Source organism: Anoplopoma fimbria, chromosome 10, assembly GCF_027596085.1.
Source record: "Anoplopoma fimbria isolate UVic2021 breed Golden Eagle Sablefish chromosome 10, Afim_UVic_2022, whole genome shotgun sequence".
In the NCBI taxonomy this organism is placed as follows: Eukaryota; Metazoa; Chordata; class Actinopteri; order Perciformes; family Anoplopomatidae; genus Anoplopoma; species Anoplopoma fimbria.
The window spans coordinates 12,473,316-12,500,242 of record NC_072458.1 but is presented as its reverse complement, the minus strand read 5'-3'; the positions used below and the strand labels follow the sequence as shown (position 1 = coordinate 12,500,242).

The window sequence follows — 26,927 nt, the reverse complement described above, 5'->3', positions numbered from 1 at the left end:
CTCACAGTGGGCTTTCCATTTCATCCCAAAGCAATTAGTTGGGGTTGAGGTCAGAGCTCTTGGTCAAGTTCTTCCCCACCAAATTCAAAGAAAACATGTCTTGGCTTTGTGCAAGGGGCATTGCAACGTTTAAGCAGGGGAGGGCTTTCACTGAATCCAACACTGTTGTCCAAAATGCTTTTTTGCTGCAGCATTAAGATTTCCCTTGATTTGATCACAGGAATCTAGCTCATATAATATAAAACACAGCCCCAGACCACAAATACACAAAAAGTAGGTGGACAGGGCTGTCCATATACTTTTGGCGCGACAATTGGGGATGTCATATTAGTGGTATGTAAGTGTCTTTGGCGCTCTCTGCTGGAGCTTCAGAGAAGTTATCTTGCTGTCCAACTCGTCCATGAAGCCTTCATCCACAGACTCACTGTCCACCTCCTCTCCTTCAGCCTCTGTGGGCAGGAACACATGAAGCTGAGCGCGAGCTGGACCGGCAGCGGCGGCGGCAGCAGCAGCCAGAGCAGGACGTTCATTGCAGCTCAGGAGACAAGGCTTACCAACGACAGACAAAAGCTCTCCCTGATACGACGAGTTGCGATACTGCATTACTAAAGGCCGGAGGTCTCCCTGTACCATCTCTGCGCTCAGGGAGGGGTTGTGGGAATTACGCCTCACCGGTCTCGGCTTAGAGCCGGGCTGGATGGCCTGGGAGAAGTGAATATAGGCCGATCTGCTGCAGCTTTGGACCTGCTGGCGGTTCTGCTGCCGATGGGGCTGGCTGCTCACGGGTGGGCGGCAGGTCTGGCAGGGGAGCGGGACTGGTGACTTTGAAAATGATGGAGGAGGTGGGGGTCTCTTTTGTAAAACACTGGGGCGACGGTTGCCGGAGAATCCCTCGTATAGGATGTTCTCATCCTGGTTGAGGAGGGAAGGCTCACTGAGGCTGGGAAGACAGAAATTAAGTTTTTTTTAGGTCAAAAACATTTTCTGGAATATATGTGAGGCTGTACTTAGGTGCAGTGCTTTCAAGTTATGCAGGATTTTCTCTTAAAAAATTATGATTGGACTCCATCTAACCCAATGACAAGGCTGACCTGCTAGGTTTTCCATGTGGGCCATCTTTATTGAGCATGTTAGCAAGCCAACATTTGCTAATTAGCACTCAACACAAAGTACAGCTGTACAGTACAGTGCAGAGGCTAACGGAAATGTAGTAATGCAGGTATTTAGTCATCACCGAAGTATTTCAAAAATGTATATTTTGACCTTATGAAGGAGCTTAACAGAAAGTAAAGATCACCCCAATTTTTTACAATTCATCCTAAGAGGGGCCACGTATGTCTTAATGAAATTTCATCGAAATCTGCCCAATATCCTGTCGAGTCGTTTCACCCAATAACCATCATAAATGTCAACCTCATGGTGGCATTAGAGGAACTAATCCAGGGATCACCAAAGTCAGAGAGGTTCATCCTCTGGGGACCAAATTTAGGTGTTTTTTTCCTAAGACAATCCATTCAATAGTTGTTTTGACTTCCTCTTCCTTCTCATCTATTCGACAGTTATTCAAAACCTGCTCTGCTTGGGTGAGTGGAGGCCACCAAATACTCTGTCAGCCAACAGGTGAGTGTGTTTGTGTGTGTGTGTGTTTAAGAGTCTCAAAGGCGTGCGTTAGTGTATGCGCCTGACTCAGGTTTCTCCCTCCCCTGAGCAAAGCCAGCGTGAGTGCTGCATCAGGCGACGGATCGGCTTCCACACCTGAGATTTATGACACACCAGTCCCGGCCCTCTGTACTCAAAGCAAATCAGCTGGGGGTGTGGGGGAGGGGGGCGTAGAAGTGGCCTACATTATGCTATCAAATTGGGACGGACCGGAGAGGAAACAATTACACTGTAATTCCAGTCAAGCGATGAACCTTTGACAGGCACTTTTGCTGAAATGAATAGAGGGACGGTGGAGACGAGGAGAGTGGAGATGACATACAGGCGATTAATCACATCCAAACGAGCAGTGATGAGGCTGCATGGTCAGCATCGGGTGTCCTTTATCGGTAACACACTGATGTGACTAGGGCCTTTGTTTCGTGTTGTTTTTTAAGATATTAAAGGATTTGTTTGCAAGTTTATGTGTGTTATGACATTTAATACACATTGGAAATAAATATAATGTAAATTACCTCAGTTAGGTCAAGTCTGTTTAAATAAGGTAAATGGATATCACAAGTATTGCCCAGAGTGCAATCTCTATCCTTAAACTCAGTTTGGATAAGGAGATGCTCCACATAACCAAATAATGAATAAAATATTTATAAAAAATATTTGCGCATAATACTGAAAATGTTGGTTTCATTTACATTAAAGGAATAGTTTGAAATAGGCTTATGCACTTTTTTTGTTACGAGTCAGATGAGAGGATTGATACTCGTCGGTGTGCAGTCAGCAGCCAGTTAGCTTAGCTTAGCGTAAAGTCTGGAAATGAGTGAAAACAGCTAGCATGGCTGTGTACCAATGGAACACAATATGCCAGACAGGGTTTATTTAAGGCCTTACCGCAGCCTTTTCCTAAACCTAACCAAGCAGGTTTGTTTTCTAAACCAAAGGAGTGTTCTAGCAGATAGGTCTTTCCAACAGTTAGCCCTGAAGGAAAACTTCTCCCATGTGCAATCTCACTGACGAGCAGGTCTTAAGCTTACACCTAACTCCAGGTAAAATCACACGTTGTCATTTGTACACTTTGGTTTTTATACTAGTTAAACATATGTGATAATTTCCCTGATGGGAAACATTACAAACTGGCATGGGATGTGCACAGCCAAGGACAGGAGGGCTCTATACGGGTGATTAAAACCACTCATCAGTACATTACATTACATTTACATTACATTACAGTCATTTAGCAGACGCTTTTATCCAAAGTGACTTACAGGAAGTGTATTCAACATAGGTATTCAAGAGAACTACTAGTCACCAGAAGTCATAAGTGCATCTCCTTTCTTAAACAAGCATCTCAAAGCATAAGCCAGAGCAAAAGTATAGTGCAGAGGCAGATTACTACGAAAACAATAATTGCAACAGACTAATCCGAATATAGTAAGTGCTACAAACTACTACGAATAGGATAAGTGCAGTAAACAAATACAAATTCAATAAGTGCAGCGAACTGATACGAATACAGTAAGTGCAGCAACTAATACGAGTGCAGTAAGTGCTACGAGGAAGGCTCAGGGTAGTACTTCTTGAGCATCAGTGTTATTGGTGACAAGAGGTGCCCGCAGAGCTCAAAGGATATTGAAAGGTAATACCCACCCAGACACAGCCTGTTCACCCTGCTGCCATCTGTCAAGAGATACAGAAGCATTAGCTGCTGTACCAGCAGACCTCAGAGCAGCTTCTTTCCTCAGACTGAGACTCCTAAATTTATCCTCCACCCTCTACTATACTGTTTCTTTGTGTGTAGCAAAATTGGACTACAAACTGCATTTTGTTGTGAAACCCTGCTGTACAATGACAGTACAAATAAGCGTATTACCGAAAAGGACAAACTATTCTTTTGATATAACATTTGATATTATCAAATTTAATTCATAGATCCTCCGTCAGACTCAGAAAACCTAATTTAATTTGCAAACATTTAAATTTTAAGTCCTAAGTGATGTCAAAATAGTTGCCAGTTAATTTCCTTTCTTTATTTAACCACCAAAGCGTTTCAGGCCAAATTATTTAGATTAAAAGCCAAACCTTTCTGAATGTCTCTCTCCAATGTGCAGGGCTTCACCACATCAGGACAGTTTGGGTCGGTGTCAACTTGATGTAATTTACAACAAAGACGGGAGCTGAAAATGACCTATGTCTGCAAACATTTTAAGTGTAACAACAGCTTATATCTGTTTATGTTCATGTTACATTGTATTGTTTTATATTTTTATCCAAAATAAAATATAAATTTATATAAAAAAAATTCATGAGGCACAAAATGAGATTGGAGCTCCTTTCTGAAAAGGAAAATATAGCTTCAACTGGAGAAACAACTATTTTTCACCCAGATAGTTAGAAGAGTCGTTGAGGCGTCTGCAGATAACGTAACAACAGCAGTATGTGTTGTGGAATAACTGGAGATGTTTATATAAACCCCAGAAGAAAATACTTTTCAAAGAAACAGAAGCTGGGCCCACTGACTCCGATGTAAACTGGTGCTCCATACGAACTGAACCCACCTGGTCCTTCAGCTAGATTCTGATGTGCAGCTCACCTGAGACGAGCCATGCCGCTCCATCTGCGAGGCCCCTTGGCCGTAGCTACCAGTGAGGGCAGCCTCACGGGTGTCCTGGTCCCCCTGGCTCCTCCTGCTGCGGGTGGAGGGAGCACAGAGATGGGGAGCAGGTAGGTCTGAACCAAAGCTCTGTCCTTCTGGATGGCCCTCCCATGCCACCGTACGCTGGTGCCCAAACCCAGGCCGATTATGGCCGTCTGGGGCGCAGCTCCAGCGGTGCCACTCATTGGACCCCGAGGGGGGCGGGGAGTTAACCTGAAAATGTCCTCTTGACAGAAAAACTAGAAAGTGGTTTATCCTGCCACATATGGACAGCCCCGACAAAGACCAGATGATCACTATAGATAGCGAGCAAAGCGCCCTACAGCAAAGACCTGCATCTGTGTAGATCTGGAGGCCCTGGGTGGGGGGCTGATTGGAGAGGGGATTATACCGCTCCACCTGTGGGCAGCTGACGCCATCAATGATGCATGTCCATTAATCATGCATGGCTGGAGCTGGTCAGGTGGACACCACCTACTTTGCCTCCTCTCCCTCTCTCCCCAAGGTCAGTTTACAGCCGGAGGGAGCAGGTGGTAAACATGCAGATATGATACAATGAACTTCAAATAAAATCCAAACCTCCAAGGTAACATTTGGAAGTATTTGTAATTTAAAATATTTAAACTTAAACACTTAAGTCTGTTTGATAGTGATGACCTTTAAATCATATCGTATATAAAGGTAAGCTTTATAAGTCCCACAACAGCGAGATTTACAATGTAACTGGATGTTAATTCCACTTAATTCCTTTAAACAGAGGGTGACTTTGTTTAAATTGCATTTGGAAACAACATGACAGCTTTTATAGCCTAAATGTAAGGTGATTCATCTTAAAAGCTTTCAGAAAATGAAGAGTAGTGAGACTGGCACAGTCCTGATAATTACAGATATTTATCTAAAGCTGACTTTCAGTAAGTGTTTCAACTTTTAATTAAAAATAACATGCTAACAACAAGCTAACGTGCGCTGGAATAACGGACACTGCGACTGTTGTATTGGCGCAATCGGTCCCCATTTGTAGCTATGCCCTTTTTAATGATACAGCAAAATTATATAATTAACAGCACATCATTTTGAGTACCTCTTGACAGAGTGGCACTTTGAAAGATAAGATAAGATAATCCTTTATTAGTCCCGCAGCGGGGAAATTTGAAAGTAAACAGGATTTATAAAAAATAAATAAATTCCATTTAGTAACTTTTTAACATGTTTTGTGTTTCCAGCTGCTGACGAACTGTTTACAGAGTGTTGTAGTACCAAGAGCAGCTCAGGTCAGACGACACCAAACTGGCCAACATTGGGCCTCCTTCTGTCGGGCTCCTCCGTATCATCTTCCTGCCTCCGGGGCTGGACCTCCTCCAGGGTTGACAGCCAAAACCTGCGAGTGTGACCCAGCAGCAGAAACATTGCACCTTTATCCTTAATTGTAGCTGGACTGGTCTCCGAGGGGAAGCAGTGAGCCAAGTCAGCTGGCCGAGGTGTTTTTTTTTTTTTTTTTTTTAAATTGACTTCTCACTGCTCAGATGGAGCATTTTTTCCAGAGTGTACAAAAAGCATCTGTATGACTTGATCAAATGAAAGTTTTAATGTTTTTTTTGGATTAACTTCACATGCTGCAACTAAAATTTTACTGATTACGTAAAATTATGATATCCAGAGTAGTTCTACTTTAACCTCATACAAACTTCACAATGCAATAACAGATAAAAATAACTCTTAACCCCAAATAATCGGGTGGTAAACCACATTGTAAGAAAATTCAAACAACAAAAAGGTCAGGTTTATACATCATTTATTATTGAAACCTCAAAACAAAACAGTGCGTCTCTCCTCTGGACTGCGAGCTGCTTGTCCTCCTGCCGGACGCCTCCTGCTACTGCGTCTCCTCCACCACATGCAGCTCTGCGAGGGAGAAGCAGGAATAAATTAAATTTTTAGTGGAGATTTAACATGAATGATTCAACAGTCAAACCTCCCGGGTGTTATTAAAGACAACACACATCTCCTCTTATGCAATTCAAAGCATTTTTTTCTTATTATAATATACCCAGATATCTTTATGTTCTCACATCCATGTCTGAGTAATAAACTGTGGAGGGAACTAACATGGAGTCATCCCGGGCATCACCGCAGTGCAGTTGCTGGGTCTCCTGCAGCTCTGGCATTTTTATCAGACTGTCTTCATTTTACCTGCAAAACAGGAGGAAACAAAAAAGAAAAGATCAACTTTCATTAAACTTCCAAACTGTCAACAGTGGAATACATTGTTGGTAATGCAAAGCTGAATCCAGAGGGTTTCTTTATTTAAAAAAAAAAAAAAAACCACACATCTCTCTATATATATATATATATATATATATATATATATATATATATATAAAAAAAAAGACCACTGCGGTTCTTACCCTGGTTTAGCGGTGAGGACTCTCAGCCTCCTTCGACAGGTCGAGGCTCCTGTGGCGAGAGACAAACAATGAGAGTCTGGCAGTGAACTGGTCTCTACCGTTACTTTTTTGTTTGTTATATCTACCAACTATTTTGACGTTACCACCTTAAAAAAAAAAAAAAAAAAAAAAAGACAACAATGAATATGCATGTGTTTTGAAGTGTGCATGTGTGTTTGCGTGGGCGGTGACTGGTTTTCTTTTGAGTAATCACAAACATGTTTTAACTGGAAAAATAGGTCATGATGTTAACATGCATTACAATGTAAATGTGAGAAGTACAAATATGTTGTATATGATCATGTTAAAATGCAGTTTTGTTTTTTTTCCTCTCGGCACCCTGAAGTAGATTGTTTTTCCAGACAAAACAAACTCATGACAACGTTCGGATCATTTTCAAACCTTGGGGAAGGCAATTCTGTTACAAAGCCATGTGAAGCTGGACTTCTTTCTGACACATCAGGGGTGTTGCTGCAAGAATATAAAATAAAAACCCCAAACTGAGCTGGGAGTGGCACCATAAAGATCGTAGAGAGGTAGACCTGGTCTGTTTCTGTGTCAGTCGTGCATACTTTGGGCAGTGCACTTTTTAGACGAGGCCATCAAGAGGCCAAAAGGGTTGTTCTGGCATCACACTCAGAGGCGGAACATAGAGAATAGCACTGCGGCCAATCAGGACAGAGGACTCGGTTAGAAAATGGATCACAGTGCAGACGGATACATCTCGATATGCCTCCAGGGCTCGACTCGTAGCATCAGCTGAACACAGCGTGGTTCTCTCTTGATCGAGGAGAACGACCACGGCCATTTACAGCTGCAAGGCAACTCCTACGTACTAAGTGGAATAAAAGGAAAATGCCACAGTGGTGATGTGCTGTGATTTCACAATGACTGGCTGGTCACTGGCAGGACGGACAGTTCAGGTTCAAACAGGAAGAGAGAAAATATGAGCAGCGAGAGGTACTGAGAGGAGAGAGGAAAGGAAAGCAGTAAAGAGTCCAGCACTGCTGCAAAATGTTATTCTAAAGAGAAAAACTACACATCTCTCCCTTTTACTCCATCCTTTCCAGAGGATGTGAAACAACCAGCACCTTAAAAAGTCAATGTGTTTCTGCTGCGTCTGCTAACCACTGACAACAAACAGCATTTAAAGCAAGAGTTTTCAATGTTTGTATTTTTATATGTTCACTGTGGTGCTCTTCCCAAAGGGAAATATCACAGTCTATTAGAAGGGCGTTGCCTTGTCAAGGCCTTTACACACCGAGAACGTGGTGGATAACGACAAGGAAATGCAAAATACTCTGCTTCAAAATCCAAACTTCACACAGCGGAGATGCAAACTTTTTAAGTAAAAGATTCAAACTGATGTTTGCAGTCACAGGACAAACTACCAAGATCCTACTGACCCAGAGCCACGTCTGGCAGTCTGTCTGAGCTGAACTGCTGAAGCTGCTTGGTTCCCTATGGTAAACAGCCGACTATGTTGAGGGCTTTTATTGTGAAAGCTAAGAAAGGAAGTAGTGGATCTGGTCTGCGCTGCCTTTGCCGAGGTTTGAAAGTAATACTGTTTGCCGTCTTGGTTCGGATCATGGAGCCTCTGTGTTGTCATTTTATAATCTTAATAATCTTATTTTAGGGGCCACTCAAACTCGGCTAAAATATTAGTGTGTGTTGTTCAGAAAATGCGATTGGTTTATGCCTTTATTTGCGGTGTGAAGGCTCAGAAAAAAAACAATTAATTGGCTTTTTGGCCACAGTTCCCATGAGGCTTTGGTTGCTGTTAACAGAACGTATAAGGGTGAGATCAGGAAGTTACGATTCAGGCTGCAACTTCAGACCTTGCTTACATTTAGATAATAAGCACCATTAAGATAACACTGATAAAACCCATTAGCACTATCACGAAATTACAAGGATGCTGAAGAAAACTTTTAAATGTGATCACTCAGGCAAGTTGTGGAGTTATAAGCAGTTACTTTTACTGTGATTCTACACATTTCTCGAGGTTTAATTGCAATGGACATCAACGGAGATATCTTTTGGAAGTGTCAGTGAACTGAATCAAAAAAAATAAAAAATAAAAAATAAAATCACATCTGTCTATTGAGACTAACAGTTAGGACTTCAAGAAAGTGTGATTCCTATTTAAAATAATCAAGATTACATTTTCAGAACACCAGGATGCACCCATATCACTTGAGGTGATGTAGTAATTTAAAGTGTATGGTTGTAAGGAAAGTGTTTCTCGTAATTTGTGTGAATTTAAATATCAGAATTTTTCAAAAGAAAGGAAATAAAATCCACACCAGGCTCCATCTACATGAAAACTCAGTAAGTCGCAAAAGGTTGTGATCTAGGGATCAAACTGGAGAGCCATGGATTACACAAACAGAATGTCGGAATCAGGTTTACATTTTCTACATCCCACCCAGAGCAACCAAAGCAGTATGCGACACGTTTCACTCTGAAGCTGCAAAGCTGTCCCAACCCAGTACCACCACATATTCATGTTTATAGTTCCACATTCATTTCGGAGGGAGTCAGGAGTGGTGACCACAGATGGAGCAGTTCTGTCTGTCAACGGGGTAAATGCAAGTGCTAACTTCCACAACCTTAAAAAAAAAAGTTAGATATTTTTTTTTTAAATTTACTATGATTCAGCAATTCCACATAAGGACTGTAGTCCTTTAAAATAAATCCATGCAATACATTTTTTGTATCAGACACAGCACTATGATTTTTAAACATCTAAAAAAGAAGTGAAGTCAAAACTACAGGAAAAAAGCATTCTTACAGCATTACAGTGGAAAATGCCATCTAGGAGCCGTTCTTTTTTTGTTAGACACTATTTTCTGTTCATTGTTGCACACAACCTGCCTAATACCAAAGCTTATTGTTAAAATGAGGTCTCATAAAATTCAGTAAAAATCCCTCAAGAAAACATGAACTGAGTGCGGAGAACCAAATTATTTTGCACAGCTCTACAAGATTAAAGCTTTCTATCGTTTAAAAATGACTAAATACATTCGTCCATCTTTCTTGAATGCCTCTAGTGTTCACAAAAGGGCAGCAGCACTAGATCCCACAACACTCTGGTTACACACTGCAGTGTTGAACCAATGACTCGGCCGTCCATAGACAGTACCTTTCATGCATGCATACAGAGAAGCCAAAGTACTACAACCACACAAACACACCGCACGGGGCTATGACGCGTCGCCACACACACAGAAAGGTTGGAGAACAGGAATCTGCACTGTGATGCCATTCTTTTCAAGTGTGATGCCAGAAGCCCTGTAGGGACGTCACTGTAGAGCAGTGACGCGGTGCAAAAGAGGACAGAGAGAAGAGTTAAGTCATGGGAGAAGAACTGTGCATCTTGTATTATAAATATGGATGGGACACTTACCTTGCTCGTCTCTGTGTAAGCATACCTCTGGCTGCAGTGCAAACAAGTCCGGGCTTTACTGTCCACTGACTTCTGCAGAACTACTCATCGCCAATGTAACCCAACTGCAGAGAAGAGCCTCTACTGTGGACTGGGGCAGCCCGTCTCTGACAAGCTGGCTGACAGCAGCTAACGCACCCTCTCATTTACCAAAAGGACATGAAACACGCACACACTCACATAACCACAAGGGCACAACACGCCATCCTCTCCTTCGCCGCTTAGGGCGCATGGGACTTCCTGCCTCAGGTAGGTTGGTGAATAGGAGGTTGGTCAGGTTTACTAGTGGAGTTTTTAGGAGTCCGGAATTTTTTTACACAAAAAGAAAAGAGAATTATGAGGGGTAAAGCCTTAAAACAAATCTTGACTAGGAACTTCTCCTTAGGCATGATGGCGTCAAAGCTTTGGTATCAATTACTACCCCAATGACACAAGGTCAAAATGTGTTGCAAAAGGGGACTTCCCTGATCAGGACCTCTTTATTAGTTACTTTACAGTCAGTTGACTATGTAAAAAATGTCATTGTCAAAGCTTTGCTGTAATCCAATAATGCCTTCAAAGTGTGTTGTAATAACGGGCATCACTGTTCTGAACCTCTAATATAGTTGCTGTGTAGTTTGTTTAGTGTGTTTGACTCCGACCTTTTAATAAACCTTGACAAAGAACTTTAAAATAGTCTTAAACGACATTTACTCACTCAATGCCATCAAATGTGCTGTAATAGGTCCCCATTCTGAACCTCTAATATAGTTACTTTGTTTGCTCAGTGTGCTTCTCGCCACTTTTTAAACAGTTATGACTATGAACTCCTCTTTAACAATGTTTCAGTTGCCAGTTAAACTATAATAAAGTAAAATTGTGCTCGCAATCAGGGAAATCGCTGTTTTGAACCTCCCTAAAAATCACTGCAAAATAATTTTGAGTGTGCTTGGCACCACCTTAAAACAAATCTTGACTCAGAACTTGTCTTTGACAATGTCAGTACTGTTTTGAACCTACCTAATATCGTTGCTAAATAGTTAAGCCTTTGAACAATTCCTGACAAAAGACATCTGTTTAAGAATGTCAAAGATAAGATTAAAATGTCAAAATGTGTTGGCCATATGGGACACCCCTGTTCCAAAATGTAATGTAATAAATGTGTAGTTTGTTAAATGTGCTTGCCGCCTTTTTTAAACAAATCTCGACTATGAACTTGTCTCAAAAAATGTCAGTGTAAAAAGTTTGATTTCCATTTTTAACTCAAGTAACTGTGCAAAACAAATGGCCAATGTTTTCCATCGACCTTCACAAGCCAGAGTCAAAGATACAGAGCCACCTCCTATTTTGATCAGAAATAAATGTCAAAAAAAGATGCTATTTGGTCCACAAGAGTGAGTGTGTTTCATTAATAAAAGCGAAGAAGCTAGACTTTGAATTTCTTGGTTTGGAACGTTCCTTTTCATAGTCCAACACCTTTAAAGATGGCCAAACCTGTTAAAGAAAAACAAATTGTACACAATACACAGACAGAACATTACAAGTTTTAAAAGTTACACTTCTGTCACGTCAATTAGCAATTGCACTATTTTCCAGGATGTTCAGATGCTGTGTGGAGAACATCCGTCTGACTACAAAATCCCTAAATTAGCCTTATGTTTCGTTAAAACTTGTGTAATACTCTATACACAAGACATCAATGATTACGATTTTGTTAGCTGCGTATTTAACTTTCTATTTCATTTAACACTTCTTAATAATATCAGTTGTTATTACCAATATTATTTTTTCCATTCGCTACAAAATCCCTTCCAGAGGGAACATTTCAGTCAGGAAATGCAGTAAAACATCTGTCTTTTGAGTCAGACACTGGACAGTCCATCTACAAAAGAGCGCCACATAAATGAATACAAAGGGGATTTGTTGTTGTGTTAAATTCTGCTTATAAATCTTCATAAAGTCAGAAAACTATTTACAAGAAATAAAGCACCAAAAACTGTTGGACAAATCTGACAAATCTTTTTTTTTTTTTTTAACTGTTAAAATTATTTTAACCATTATTTCAGTTAGATTCATGATTTTATAAAGAATATCAGTCATCTGAAAAATAAAAAATAAACCATATACATAGCCTAGCCATCCAAAACTGTTATCTGGAATAATCTTCCAGGCTGAAAGTGGTATGGTAAATTAAAAAAATGGCTTTAATGTTGCATTATAATAATAAAAAAAAAGATACACCAGGATTGGTCCACAAACACAATGGTTGTAAACTGGTTCCAGAGTAGGGATGTCACGAGGACCAATACTTCGGTATTTAGTCGATGCCATAATATTGAAAACCTGAGGGGTAATCCTTTTTCTACAGTACAGAAGATACCCAGATCAGGGCTCTAGACTAACGGTGTCCTTGGGACAACAGAACAAAAATACTACATTGTGAAAAATAAGTAGTTGAGGAAATCTGCAGAAGACTTGCTACCTAATGCTAGCTGCCGGTGGGTAGCCCATTCCTGCTTGGCTAAATAACAGAGCCAACAGATAATCTACAGAGGTAGCACTGCGTTACATTTTGATGTGCACAAGCTCATCGTGTAAAAGTGAGCATTAGGAGAAGATAAATTCTATCATAATGTGTTCAATTGTAATCTTTTCAAATTTAGTTTTTTGAGAAACGTGTGGCAGATCAAGCGGGGATTATAATAAATTTTCGAAAAACAGTAAGGAAACCGTAATAAAGGAGTGAATGTTAAAGTCAGGTTTGATTCTTGTCGTGGGGTTAAATTCAGTATTGTGGAACTTCACTGAGATGCCCCTATTCCAAACTTGTGTGAATAGTTTTCAGAAAATCTAATTTATCAAAACAACACCAATCTGTTGTTGTAGAACTAAAGGGTTCTTCCAATCCCACAACAGAAGTGCAATGATTTAACTACAGCACGCCATCAAAGATATCAGATAAACTGTGAAATCGATGACTGCAGTATACCTAAAAGTTGTAGGCATTCACTGATGGAAACCACTTTAAGAAAAGTGAATACAGAACTAAGCCAAAGAAAGTTGACAGAATTTAAGCTCCATTAACTGAAGTCACATTTTTTTTCATGGAATTTTAGGGATCTCCTTTTTTTAACAATAAAGAGTAGGCTACATCTAACCATTTTGGAAAAGGAATTTAGTCATGTTCATTTCTCTCTCAAAAAAAGGTGCATAATTGTTTTCTCTACAGGGTTATAACATTTTCCATGCGAGAGGAATGCTACAGAGCAAGATCAGCATCATTCCCGAGTCCAAGCTATACAGCCACAAATTCCTCCAAAGTCCACAATCTTTAAAGCTGGTCAAACCTGTTAAAGAAAAAATGTACATAACACAAACACACGTATCATACAGATGAACACTCCATGACATCCAACTATTACCAAGTATCCGTAGTCCTCTTTTTCGCAGCCATTGCAGATGGGTGTTTTCAGAGTTCTCGTGATCCACATGAAGGAGGTGGATTAATTTAAAATACTTTCTATAACAAAGCAAAAATGCGAAGGACACAAGGTGTCCAAATACTATTGTACTTTGGGAGAAAGTGATACAAGTGTGGCAGTCCTGGAAATTTGGGAAAGGGATTAAGGCATTCCATTTGATGAAAAATGGCCTCAAATTTTTGGCAGTTCTCTAAAAATCACAAGGGATTAGAGAAGATTGAAAAAAAAATTCTATGATTAGTTGCAAATGTAGGAGGGGTGAGGACACTAGTAATGATAGGTTAGCAAAATAATCTCAGGAACTGTAAAGCCCCCTGAACACCTGCTTTTCAGATTTGAGTTATGGAAATGAAATTGGAAAGGTTGCAACTGATTCTAGAATATCATTAAATAGTAATAACACAGAAATATATTGGCTTGAGTGGGGAAGGTGTAGTGGAAAGAGTATAGTGAAGGGAACTGAATTAAAAGTAGTTAGATGGATTTAGTGGTGTCAAAAGTCAACTTCTGTACTGAGGTTCAATGTGTTTATTGTCCTTTTTTGTATTTTGTTTCTACAATATTTCATTATTGATAATATAATTTGTTATTGGGTAAAAGGGCAGGGAGGAAGCAATATGGATGATATGATATGCATTTGTAATTTTTTGGCAAACTGAAAAAAATTATTGCAAGTCATACCAATAAAAAAGCAAAAATAATGAAATTCTTATTTTTAGATATTGTGTAGATATATTATTATACTGTGCAAGATAGGCACGCTACAAGTCAGTGTAAGGTTTCTTTATGTCTTGTATACTTCAATGTTTTAGACAAGTAAAAAGACCGTTGGATGCATTTTGGTACTAATCTCAAAAATGGAAGCATGATAAAAGAACAGCTGCTGTTCTGTAAGGACACTTGTCAACTACATGTAAATACAGCTTCAACCGGCACAGAATATCCATCAAGCTAGTGCCAGAGAAAAACAAAAACAAAGTGCTTCATCCACAGAAATAAAATGGGAGTAGAACGGACACTGAACTGTCGACATGAACAAAAGAAAATGGTGATTGTTGTTAGGGTGACAACACATGTCAGTAGGGTCGTAGTGTCTCTTCGCAGCAGATGCAGCTCCAGAGATTGTTTGCCGGTTCGACAGCTTGTCATTCTCCAGAGTGGTGGGGAGTGAGGCGAGGGACCATTAAGACCCGGCGCTGCCGCTGACCACCAGAGAAGACCAGAGTAGCATGACGGCATGGTGGAATTAGCTACTATCTTGCCAACTCTACCACGATTTCATGCTACTCTGGTCTACACTGGTAACAGAAAACGAGCCAAACAAAGTGGTCACTCATCTGGAAATAACAATGTGCTTTCCTAAGCTGTGACAAAAGTGAATCAATCATAAAGTTTCTAAAATCTCGTTAAATGTCTGCGCTTCATAACGTTACTTCCCCTGACTTGGCCCACTTCATCAACACACATAAAATGGCTGCCGCTCTGACCATCATGCTAAAGTGATTTCAATGGGAATGTCTGTTCTACTCCTATTTCTCTGGCTCTTAGTATTCTCCATTTCTATATAAAATAAAAACAGTCAAGTGAAACTATTATTCTTAAAAGTCATAAAATGTGCTAAATCTGCAAAAGTTGTAATTAATACAAGAATACTTACTCACTTTTACAGCCCATCCCATCTTCTCCTACCACAAAACTCTGAGATCTGCTTGCAGAGGCAAGCCAGTGTCCATTTGACACCATAGTGAAGTCAGAGTACCTCACAGCAGGTATTAGCATTATTCAAAGGGAATGGCCAGATGGGGCAGTAGAGTAAAACTGTGAATTTCAATTGCAAGGTTTAGATTTATTTTCTTTGATAAAATTTTAAAAGTTAATCATTTGACATTTTCTATCCATATCAGGCTTCAATTTACAAAACTCAGTTTAAATTCTGTGATGCAAATGTCAAAAAAAGGGGTAGCTGGTAATTCAAATATCTAATTGCCCATGCTTTTATAGTTCCCTGCATCCTGGGCAAAATGGTAGCCATGACATTAGGTAGGTAATTGTTCTGTACATTCGATAGTTTCAGGCCACAAATTACATCAATACACGTCTTCTGAAATGCAGAAAAAGGTGCTGGTCAATGGGTTTGTGTCTAATGCAACCCAATTAATGATATGAAGCACTGTGAGAAGACCAAACTGAAGCTAGATCTGAGGGAGATAACATGAAAGCACTGTGTCCCGGCTGTATCCGGATAACACGTAAGGATGTTTTTTTAGTTTTTTTTTTACCATCAGTTCAAGAGAAAGAGAACCTATTTCAGCCATGTTGATTTATGCATCCAGATATCTGTACAACACAATATGAGTTCACAGTATAAAACCAAAAAAGATGATCAAAACCAATAAAACTTATCAGTCTTCCTTCTGCAGAAAAGACAAGCCGTAAAAAGGGAATTCACAAACTGGAGGATGTGATTTTTTTTGTTTAAAAAAAAAAAAAAGTTGAAGCAGACGAGCCACTTATCTCACTGCAGAACGAGCCATATTGATGCAGATTACCTCTCTTAGGACAGACTCTTGATTCCTTGTCTTCTTACAGGTCAAGCACAATGTATGCTTCATCACAGTACAACTGGTTCAAGTGTAGGATCCTATACCAACATTGGATAAGTTTGTTGGCTTATGATATACCAGCATCATGCTCTATTAAAAATCACATATGCATAATTATTTCTGAATGACCAGCAAAAATTGAAAAGAGATGTCACATTGACTTTTTTGTAGGGGAAATAAGAGAAGGTTGCCTTTTTTCATCCATAGATTGAACACATTTGTTGTATATACACACAATGAAGTTTCTGTTGATTATGACTACATAACTGTCCACAATGCATGTTTGCAAGTACAAGTGAGCCTCTTGCTAGTCATGCAAAGGCAGGTTTACTCATGTCCAAAGAACGGACATTCGATTCAAAATAAAGTATTTCAATTGAGTATAGAATTCCTTTTGTGTGCATTTTCAGATACAAGATGTCGACATCTGTGTACCCAAAATTAAGACGATAACTGAACTTAATATGACTACGTCTACATGCAAAGATAATCTGTCTAAGGCTTAGGTAAATGATGACGTCATGTCCCTAATCTGTGAACGTGCAGCAGAAATAATAAAGATGGCAGAAAACCGGCATTGTGAGGTACGCTAAGCAGCGACTCCAACTCCCGGCTCATCCATGCAAGTCACGTGTCAAGTTTTGCCACATCACCTTGGGCAAGAGAAAGTTGTTGAAATAAATTGGTATCAAATATGTTTTTGAAGAAATAATCCGCTAGTACAGTTTGATTAACCCCCAAAGGAAAAATACCAGCAACTTCCACTGTGGTATTTGACGAATCGTTAATGTAGCTTTTATGGCCACCTACTGGCTCTAGCAAGTTGTTTTAGTGATCAAGTATGGATGGAGGTTCTTTTTTATGAATAAAAGGTTTTAACATTTTTAATTGATGGGGCTAGGCTTTCGGAAAAAGACGTGTAGACACAGCCTAACTCGTTACAGTTAGTCAACCAACTAGCTGTTTTTACTGTAATGTGTTGAGATATAATTTATTGATGAACGCAACAACCCATTTGCTACAAAGAATATGCCAAGAGGATTGGCGATTTTGCTATTATATATTGGACTGCATGTAAACGTAGTCAATACTCTCCAAACGGGCAGACAAGACACACTAAAGTGGACTGTGGGTCACTGACAGACTGAGTATTTCATATGAGCAGAATGTGTCCACTTGGCTACCCACAACCACACACACACACAACCACATACACACACTATAGGCTTTCCTAAAGGATCTATGCGTTGTTTTTCTGCTTCCCTGGATCATGACTGTAAAAGCAGAGTCACTGAATGCCAATGAATGAAGCTTGGTTAACAACTCAGTGCAGCCATTTCATTATGAAATATTGCTTTATCATGTTTCAAAGGGGGGGGGGGACCTCCATTTCCACTGAGCAGTGTAAGTGGAAATTAAGAATGGAGTCTCCTGGATGGTTCAACATTTCAAGAGTGCTGACTTCTTAGCAGATGCTAAATGTCTTACCAGTGTCGTCACGCACAAGCAATGTCACTTCTTTGTCAGAAGTATAATGAACAGACATTATAGTGACTGACTGTCAGTTGGTCATTTGAATTTGATTGGAGGGAAAAAAGGGTGGGGATGGGGCATTTGCAGCGCGCAAACGAAGCCAGGACTGTGGCAGAGATAACACATAGATCCTTTAAGACCCAATGTGGCAGATGTATCCACATTACTTACAAACAGCCAAATGTTGGCATTTGGTTGCTTTGACTGTACGTCTCAACTTTGGAATGAATGCTAACGTTTGTCCTGATAGAACCAATGTCTCTTTATTATAATACATGCTTACTCCAAATGTATGGCACAAAACACAGCCATAAGGGTAGAGAGAATTGTTACAGTTATCAGTTCACGGCGACTCACAGAGCATAATACATCTAGAAAAGAAAATTATACATGGATCAGAAAGAACTAAAGATCACACGAGGGTGTCCCATCTTTCCAAACTACTGACAATACAAAATAAAAAAAGGGGAAAATATTGACTTTGTCATAAAATGAGTAAATTGTCAAGCTAAAATGTAGCAACAATTTAAACTTAAATACAAGAAATGCGACTCAATATGTTTGTTGTGGAGAATTTATACAAAAATGGTGCTGCTGGGAGCATCAAAAGGGCAGCGTTTTAAAAGCGGGGTTTCTTAGCAGGACCATCAAACTCCTCGCGTACCCTGCCGAACCCGGGGTTACCAGGACCCATTCCCCTAGGACCGCCCTGGGCGAAGCGCTCGTTGCGCTGTGGGGGATCAATTTGCCAGGCAGGCAGATAGGAAGGGAGAGGGGGAGTAAGGTATGGGTTCAGTGCCAAAGCGCACAGTTCATGTCCATGTGGAAGGGTTTTTTTTAAAAAAAAAAAAAAAAAAGAAAAAAAAAAAAGGTACGGCAATAGAGGTGATTTGTTTTATATTGTGAGATTTTACAACACAACCAGCAGGAGACACATCCGGAGAAACCGTTCGTTCCAATATGAAGGTCCACAGGTGCCACAGGTTACATACGGAAAAGGAAGAGAGGGTAATGCTTTCGTTAGTCAGTGCCTACCTAGTATGGTCTCTCCTGTGCATGCCAAGACTAGCCTTGCCTCACTTTCTCATAGGACTAGCATTTTGCAAATGCTGCCCGTATTTTTCTCTTCAAGATCATTGCCTATAGCAACAGCCAACATCTTGAGGGAGGTAAATATATATATATATATATTACATTTATATAAATGCTAAAAAAAAAAAACGTTGCGCAGGCAGAAGTCTCGTGCCTAAGAAATCTGCATTAAATAAATTAATAATTGCCATTGTAACAAATCATGACTGATGTAAGTGAGTTCAAACATTTCTTGAGCAGGAATGATGGTGTATTGATCATCTGTCCAGCTATCTTATGAAACAGCCTTGATAAACTGGAAAGTTTCAACTAATGGTCCCAAATGGGACAAGAATCTGAAGTATAGGGATTGTACCAAGAATATATCGGCACCGTAAAATGTAAACAATGCACAACATTCAGCACAACCATTTCTCCACAAGAAAGCAATTTGAAACGGCATATAATGTGCATATTGGTAAAAACACCAGCTCTGTGAAACTAGAACAATGTTAGAGTGAAGAACTCAAAAAGCCCAAACGCCGTGAAGCGAGGTGGCTTTTATTTAACACACTGGCTACAGTGGAATAATATGGTAAGAACATACAAAATAATGTAATTAGAATATGAATATATCCTGAACTGGATCTACATTAGGGCTGCACAATATATTGTTTTATATAGTTGCGCGAATAAAGCATCATGAAAGACTGCAATGTTGTACCCAGGTATCACTTTTTAAACCCATGCTTTCTGTGTCCAATGATTTGTATGGGTGTTGGGGAAAAAAGTATCTTGTATCTGTTTTTGTTTTCTGGTGTGTTCAAAGTCTGGTAAAGTCAGCGGTATTAGCAGGAAGTTGGTCAAAAGATTGAGTGTTGGTCATTCTGTCTGCATGACAGATAAACCCTGTATTGCTGCTAAAAGTGATTGAACCGAGTAAAACTGCATAATTTGAAGTTGAAAAAAGGAAATATATATATCTAATATATAATACGTTATCGCCATGAGATTGTATCCTGATTTAAGTATCCTGATAATATTGTATCATGGGGCCTCAGGTGATTCCCACCCCTATCAATTTATTCAATTAAAAGAAAGTTGGTAATCATTTCCTGTCATAATTTGTACTTCAACATGCTAGGCGTTTCATCTTAGCAGAATGCATGGTTGCATATTTTCCTCACATCGTGCAGCCCTAATCTACATCTATCTGCTCAGCCATATCTTACTGAACTTTACATTCAGATGTTACTATAACACTGCAGTGTGTCATGTTGCACACTCCATGGATTGTGAAAATGATGCATCATCAACAACAACAACAACAACAACACTGCCAACCAACTTGAAACTAAAAATATTTTCAGTTCCTAAAAATAAAATTAAAAAAAAAGACTTTCTTACAACGACATTAAGGGAAAATGGTGCAAGACTAAATTATCCGGGCTTGCTATTATGAGCATGAAGAAAGTTTAATAAGTGTAAAGCTACAAAAGTGAGGCGCACCATTTTCAAATACGAAACAGTTCAATACATTGTATATTGAACTTCAACGCTTGATTAAAAAGTTAAGTATTCTGGAAATGCTGTTCATTCATTTGATCTCCAATGTTAACACATGTTTAACCAACTGTGGCCAACTGTGACCCAGAAACCAACATAACATTGGTACTACAATTCTGCCAGAAGCAGATGATTGTCCAGTGTTAACCAATATCATCTTAATAATAGGGTGGTCACAAAGCTTGGCCTGCCCCCGTCAATTATCCCCGCTGTACTTTACAATTGAGAATATTGTATTTAAAATTGAATGCCTTGTACCGTCAGCCTGCACTAAAAGCATTATAAATGCTCAGTTACAAAAAAAGATGTCGAGAGGGTAAAGGTTGCTGGTCCAGGAGAGGAACTACACCACTACTTCAGGTCTCAAATTGGCTTGTAGCACAAGAGGAGCTTTACACAGGATTTCACACTGCCACCCAAAAGTACAACTTCTTTTCTTCTCATGACAGACAATGCATTGAACTGCTAGCACAGTAGGAAACTAATTAGTTATGTAGCACTTTGTCAACAGTTAAAGGGAGAAAAAGTGCCTGTCCAACTCACGTGAGACAGGTCTTGCAATAGCAGTCCACTACGCAAACAGTGTGATAAGAGTGAGCAGAGCCACTGAAGTCTGTCTACAGCTGTCAGAGCCATTTCTCATGGTTTAGTGCAGGTTGACGGTTTTTCGGAGCATTAACACTCAACTGACGGTAACTGAGGGGGCATGGCTTACCATTTAAAGAAACAATATCGGGCAGGCAGCATGTCTGTATCATTCAACAACCAGCAAGCCGCCTGAAGACAGCTGGGGGCACAAATTATTCATCATTTCCCACCCTGCTTGGCCAGCTGACATCTGTGTTAGAAGATCAGCTGGGAGTCTCTCCAACCAACAGGAAAGTTGAAAACAAACTACGTCAACTACTGGTCGATCCAAAAAGCGGGATACATTACCATTTCGTTGCCCATCAGGCCTCCTGCGGCTGGTCCCATTCCCTTCTGCCCCTCAAAGCCCATGGGGAACTTCTGGTTGGCTCCACCGAAGGGCATATCTGAAAGAAACATAGTATGTCAAATAAATGTTCTGCACTTGAATTCAACATGTTAGACAAATTTGCAATAATGCCCATTAATGACAAGATATACATTTTTGGGCTGCACTGTTACAGAGATCATGCCGATACATACTCATATTGATCGCTGGGGTTTTTGATGACAACAGCAGTGATGTAATTAATTCAATTCTATAGTCATATTATACACATTAAATACATTTGAATTGTAGTTCCTATTGTGACCAATTTGTTGCGCCATGGATTAAACAGTTCGATACTTCACAGGTGTGTATGTTATACACATGTATAAATTTGTTACGTTTTACAATATTAAGACAGCAATGTTAAGTCAAGCCTGTTGCCTTACAAATAACAATAATCCCAGCCTTTTCCCCACAGTGAATTTATTGATTTACAACCGGTGTCGGATCAGTGATCTGTATATAAAAAAAAAAGTTTAGTGCAGTTTAGTTAAAAATAATGCGGTCTAATATTACAGTCCTGCACACAATCCTACATTCATAATGTTCAGATTTTTTTTAACCTGTTTTGGTCAAACTTTATATGTGTTGAAGGATGTAGTTTGTGGTGCTGTTGAACTGAATTGTCCTATTCTGGCATACATCAGAACAAGGCCCATTTTAAAATTACTGAAAAAGAACTTACCGCCCATGCCCAAAGCTCCACCAGGATTCATTCTCATTTCTCTGTCCCTCTGTAATAAAATAAAGAAAGATGAGAAAAAGAGTATTAAACAAATGGAAAAATATTGATTTAATCTCTTGCTATACTGCATACAATGTGTACAAAAGTCATGTATTCTATTGTCAAGTTGAACTCACGTCCATGTAGTTGCCCATCCTGTAGTTCTCCTCACGCTGGCGGCGCATCTGCTCCTCCATCTCCCTCTTGCGAATCATCTCTTCTTCCCGCCGGCGGCGCTCTTCCTCTTGTCTGTATACAAACACAAACGTTAATCATGTGATCGCAGTTAAGCATTGATTTATTAAAAGAAAGAGGAAAAAAAAAAAAAATCGGTCTATACTTTCATTCCTTATCACAAAGAGCATTGGAAGGAGTTTGTGTTTTTGAGAGGACACCTCAATGACAAAAATCCACCCCAATCGACAACCAAACAGAATTCTAATGAACAGAAATACCTGATCTGCATCTCCTTCCTCTTCTGCATCTCCTGACTGTGCACCTCCTCCATGCGTCGCAGTTCCTCCTGTCTCCTCAGCAGATCTGAAAGGAAACCAACACATTCAATTGTGGCACTAACACACCAATAAATCCTGTGAGTGATATCTTTTCTCTAGTGATAAATGACAACAGCTGCAGAGCCTTTTGTTTATTTTGTTATCCCAACAACAACAACAAAACTAAACTTGCCTTGTCTGAGCAGGTTAGCCTGGTGCTCATGGAACGCGTCCTCCATCTCGCTCTCCAGCTTCTCGCGGGCCTCGCGCATGTTCTTCTCCACCTGCTGCCTTTGCTGCTTCTCCATGTCATCCAGGGACTTCCAGCGCTTGGAGTACTCAAATTCGAAGGTGCCGGGACGTGCAAAACGAGGAGGTTCCTCACGCTCTCTGTGGACACAATTTACAGATCGTAAGGTTAAGATGGTTGTATTCACACCACAAGTTCAGCCCTGTCTGGTGAAAATAATAATAAACTATTTCAGAATTACCTGAGTGAGCTACATAGGTATCGGTCATAAAAAATATTGGTAGATACAGATTGCTTTGTTGTTTGATTATACATCTTGTCTACAAGGATCCAGACTATTTGTATTTTTGCAACCGTACCAAATATCATGTCAAACACTCTGTAGTCAGTATTAACCATAAAAATATTATTCTTTTACTTTGTTATAGTATTTTTGATGTTTTTATCTTCAATGAAAACACAATCGGTGCTAGTTGCCTGTGAATGGATTCATATGCGTTAGGCAACATCCTTTCTCCTCCTAGCCTTGATTTGAAAAGGGTTAACATCTGCCACCCCACACCGATGATTGATTTATAACAGCTGCGATCCCTGCACCTTACCCTCCCAACCCCCATACCATCTGCTGCTTAGAAAACAATAACCTGTCCCTACAAAAGGCAAATGGATGGGACAAACAGTGATTTGCTTACGCTTGATATCTGGGGTTCTTCTGTGCAAGCTTTTCTGGAAGACCATCTTCATCATCAAACTGCTCCAGAGGCTCGACAACGACAGGCCGTGGTGACCTGGAAAGGGTGAAATGAGTAAAGCTAATAAGCACCAATCTATAAACTCATAATGCACACAGGTTTTTTTTTTTTTTTTTGGTTTTTTTAAACTTCAGCTTTACTTACGTGGTGAGCAGGAAGACGCCCTCATTGCACCGATCCAGGGCCTTTCTAGCGGCAGGTTTGGAGGCAAACTCAACGATGCCCTTCCCTGTGGAGCGCCCGCGGTCGTCCACGATGACGATGGACCGCTCCACCATTCCGAACTGGGAGAAAGCTTCTTCCAGGAGCTCGTTAGACACAAACGGTGACAGATTCTTGACAGACAGAGCTGCGGAGTGCGTGGCAAAACGGACACGCAGGGGCCTGCCTTTCATCGGCGTGTCGTCCAACTCGGCCTTTGCTATCTCTGCAAGTGCACGGGACTCCTACAAGAAACCAATTATAACATTACTCCTTTCAAACTCAAATTAATATTTTCTTTTAAACAAACCATTTATATTTTTACAGCGTTTAACAGAATATATGATATGGGTGCATCCCTGCACTAATAGTAATGTGACAATGGATTTCAAACTGGACCTCAACTTTTTGCAGTGTATTGTAAACCTAACAACATAAACTATGAAACCTAAGTACATTTAAATATGTGATATCTTACCAATCGGATGAAACCAAAGCCTTTGGTTTTGCTGATGAAAACCTCGCTGGGCTCTCCATATTTAGCGAAGAGCTTTTTGAAATCTTCCTCTGTGATGTCGTTGGGCAGGTTTCCGATGAATAGACGACACCGCTGAGTGTAAGTCTTCTCGCCGGGTTTCAGCAGCATGGAAAGCGTTGCCCTGAATGCCTGTCGAGTGATAAACGATATAACGTTGAAACCCTCAAATATCTGTGCTACGCCAAAGAAAAATACTAATAAAAAGTCACACTAAGACAACACAAGTATATTGAAGAACAGGGGATACAAAACATACTTAAGACTGAAACGCTATCTCAGCTCACATGTTAGCTCATATGTCTTTGTTTGTATGCCCAGTCGAGTCACACTCAAATCTCCGGCCGCCCATCCCCCACCCGACGTGTATGCTCGAAGAACAGATAAACATGATTTATATTTTCAAATGTTAATTTTCGTCGAACTATCATATATATAACCACAGATGGCACGGCACAATTGGTTTAAACACAAACAAAACATGTTTGTTTTACCAGTAAACATTTTGCATTTACGTGACTGTACGGATTTAGACAAGATGGCGGATATCTAAAGCGAGTTGAAGAGGATGTGCGCGATTTCAGTCACAGCTTGTGCCGCCACAGGGAGCGATCGTACGAGGAGCTGAAAGCCGTTCAGAGACAACAGAGACTCCGCCCGCCGGGGAAGCATTTTTTAAAATCGAACGCATTGCTAGTTTTGAATAAGCTAACGTTAGCTTAACGTTAAGCTAACAGTGATTGTCGACGCAATTCACTAGAGAACATATGTTAATAGGAATAAAACATACCTTTTCCTGGCTCCCATCTGACCCGGATGCGTCATTCTTTGTGGTGATTCTGTCTGGCTCATGTCTGGGCTTCATCGGCGGTGGCCCCATCCTCTGGCCTTGGTACGGGCCTGCCCTCGGGCCTTGGTGTGGCCCCGTCCTCTGGCCTTGGTGAGGACCTGCCTTTGGGCCTTGTTGGGGGACTGACTTGGGGCTTGGTTGTGGAGGCGGCTTCTGCCCGTTAGCATTCCCTACCGGGGACTTCAGCTGCTGGTTCTGGTCCTTGTTCGGCTGGTTCGGGGGAGGGGAGGCCATGATGGGTTTAGGAGAGGGTGACTCAATCTTTGGCTGAGGCGCGGGGGTTGTCGGTTTGGGCTGTGCCGGTGCCGTGGCCGGTTTCTCCTGCTGCTGCATCGGGCCTTTCATTGTGAGAGCCGGACCGGGACTCGGTGGAGGGATAATCGGCAGCGACTGGTTCGGCTGTGGCTTCTGAGGAGTTTGTGGTCCTTGGTTAAGCGGTCTGTTGAAGTTATTGTTTGATCCCCTCCGGTTTTGGTTCTGATTCTGAAACGGATGGGTCCTGAAATGTGGATTCCCCATCAGCCCACCCCGCATCGGCCCGCCGGGCCCCATGCCCCCTCTGCGTTGCTGGAAGTTATTCATCCCGAGGCCGCCGCGGTTATTGTTGAATCGAGACATTGATCCTTATATCAGAGAAAACTATAATTAAAATGCAAAAAACGGTATAAACTGCTGCGCAACAACGGTCTACTGCCGGTGTTTGCACGTCGGGCTCTTAAAATGGCGACGGACGGTTGTGTTTAAAAGCAGCCTTTCTTTCTCCGGTAGGGTCGGCCCACCGGTCCGCTCATTGGTCCGCTGCTCAGCGGAGGAGTCACCAGGGGCGTTCAGGGTCTTTTGAAGCATCCGGTTCTTTTTATAATATAACGCATAACAATACTGATCCGTTTGTTACAGTTTAAGTCCCTTGTAATAAAATATTATATATTATATTCTTGTGCAAGTTACCCTTGCGTTGATATTTAGATCGCTCTTTTTTTTTTGCATACCTGAGCAGTAATTCAACTAGATGCAATATTTTTTTATTTAAAAACAAATTGTATTTATGAACCTGCATCACGACATACAGATGGAGCAATTTAGCAGAAGGTAACACGGTCGTCACACGCCCGAGGAGCAACTTGGGGATAAGTGTCTTGCTCAAGGACACTTTGGCCTGTGGACTGTAGAGGCCAGGGTTCAAACCGCCCAACTTGCGGTTGCTGGAAGAGCGCTTTACCGCATGAGCCAAAGTCAGCCATATAAACTCATCCACTTTTGCTAATCTTTTAGCAAGGCTTGATATAATTAAAAATAACTCAGACTTCATGAGTCCTTTAGCTTGAACCCTCCTACAGGGATGGATTAACTTAATTAGAACAAACGTGTTTATATTTTTCTAATTTCCCAACATTTATTTTAATCCCAGTCTTTTGGTGTTAACAAGTTGAAGTGGCACTAAAGAACAAATAATCAATATGAAATAATAGACTTTAAGACTTGATGCCAGGATTAGAGACTTTTTTGTGTGATTTCTCAGACAATGACTTGTTCCTCCTTCTGTCCAAAGGCTTGATAAATTAAATTAAAACACTGATTACTTTTTCCCCATTAGGACATTTGTGGTTTTCGCTTCGTTCTAGATTTTATAAATAGGTTTGAATATTCCTCATACCTATCTTTTACCAA

At 40.5% G+C, this 26,927-nt stretch overlaps 1 protein-coding gene across 4 annotated transcripts; it reads right to left on the bottom strand.

Moving 5' to 3' along the window:
• Positions 1 to 6,084: 6,084 nt before the first annotated feature.
• On the bottom strand, positions 6,085 to 26,013 carry sfpq (splicing factor proline/glutamine-rich). Of its 4 annotated transcripts, none has more exons than XR_008531534.1 (12): positions 25,200 to 26,013; positions 24,353 to 24,541; positions 23,818 to 24,119; positions 23,614 to 23,709; positions 22,865 to 23,061; positions 22,633 to 22,717; positions 22,315 to 22,426; positions 22,139 to 22,187; positions 21,372 to 21,469; positions 6,715 to 6,763; positions 6,357 to 6,499; positions 6,085 to 6,211 (listed from the first exon to the last, which is right to left on the bottom strand). XR_008531534.1 is itself a non-coding variant. In XM_054606733.1 (10 exons), exons 1-10 carry the CDS (start codon positions 25,875 to 25,877, stop codon positions 18,418 to 18,420), a joined length of 1,917 nt encoding a protein of 638 aa, XP_054462708.1. In that variant the 5' UTR covers positions 25,878 to 26,011; the 3' UTR covers positions 17,651 to 18,417. The 4 variants fall into 4 exon arrangements, 1 of the variants encoding a protein (XP_054462708.1); XR_008531535.1 differs by having other exon boundaries at positions 6,379 to 6,499; XR_008531533.1 differs by having other exon boundaries at positions 6,416 to 6,499.
• Between the last annotated feature and the right edge of the window lie 914 nt (positions 26,014 to 26,927).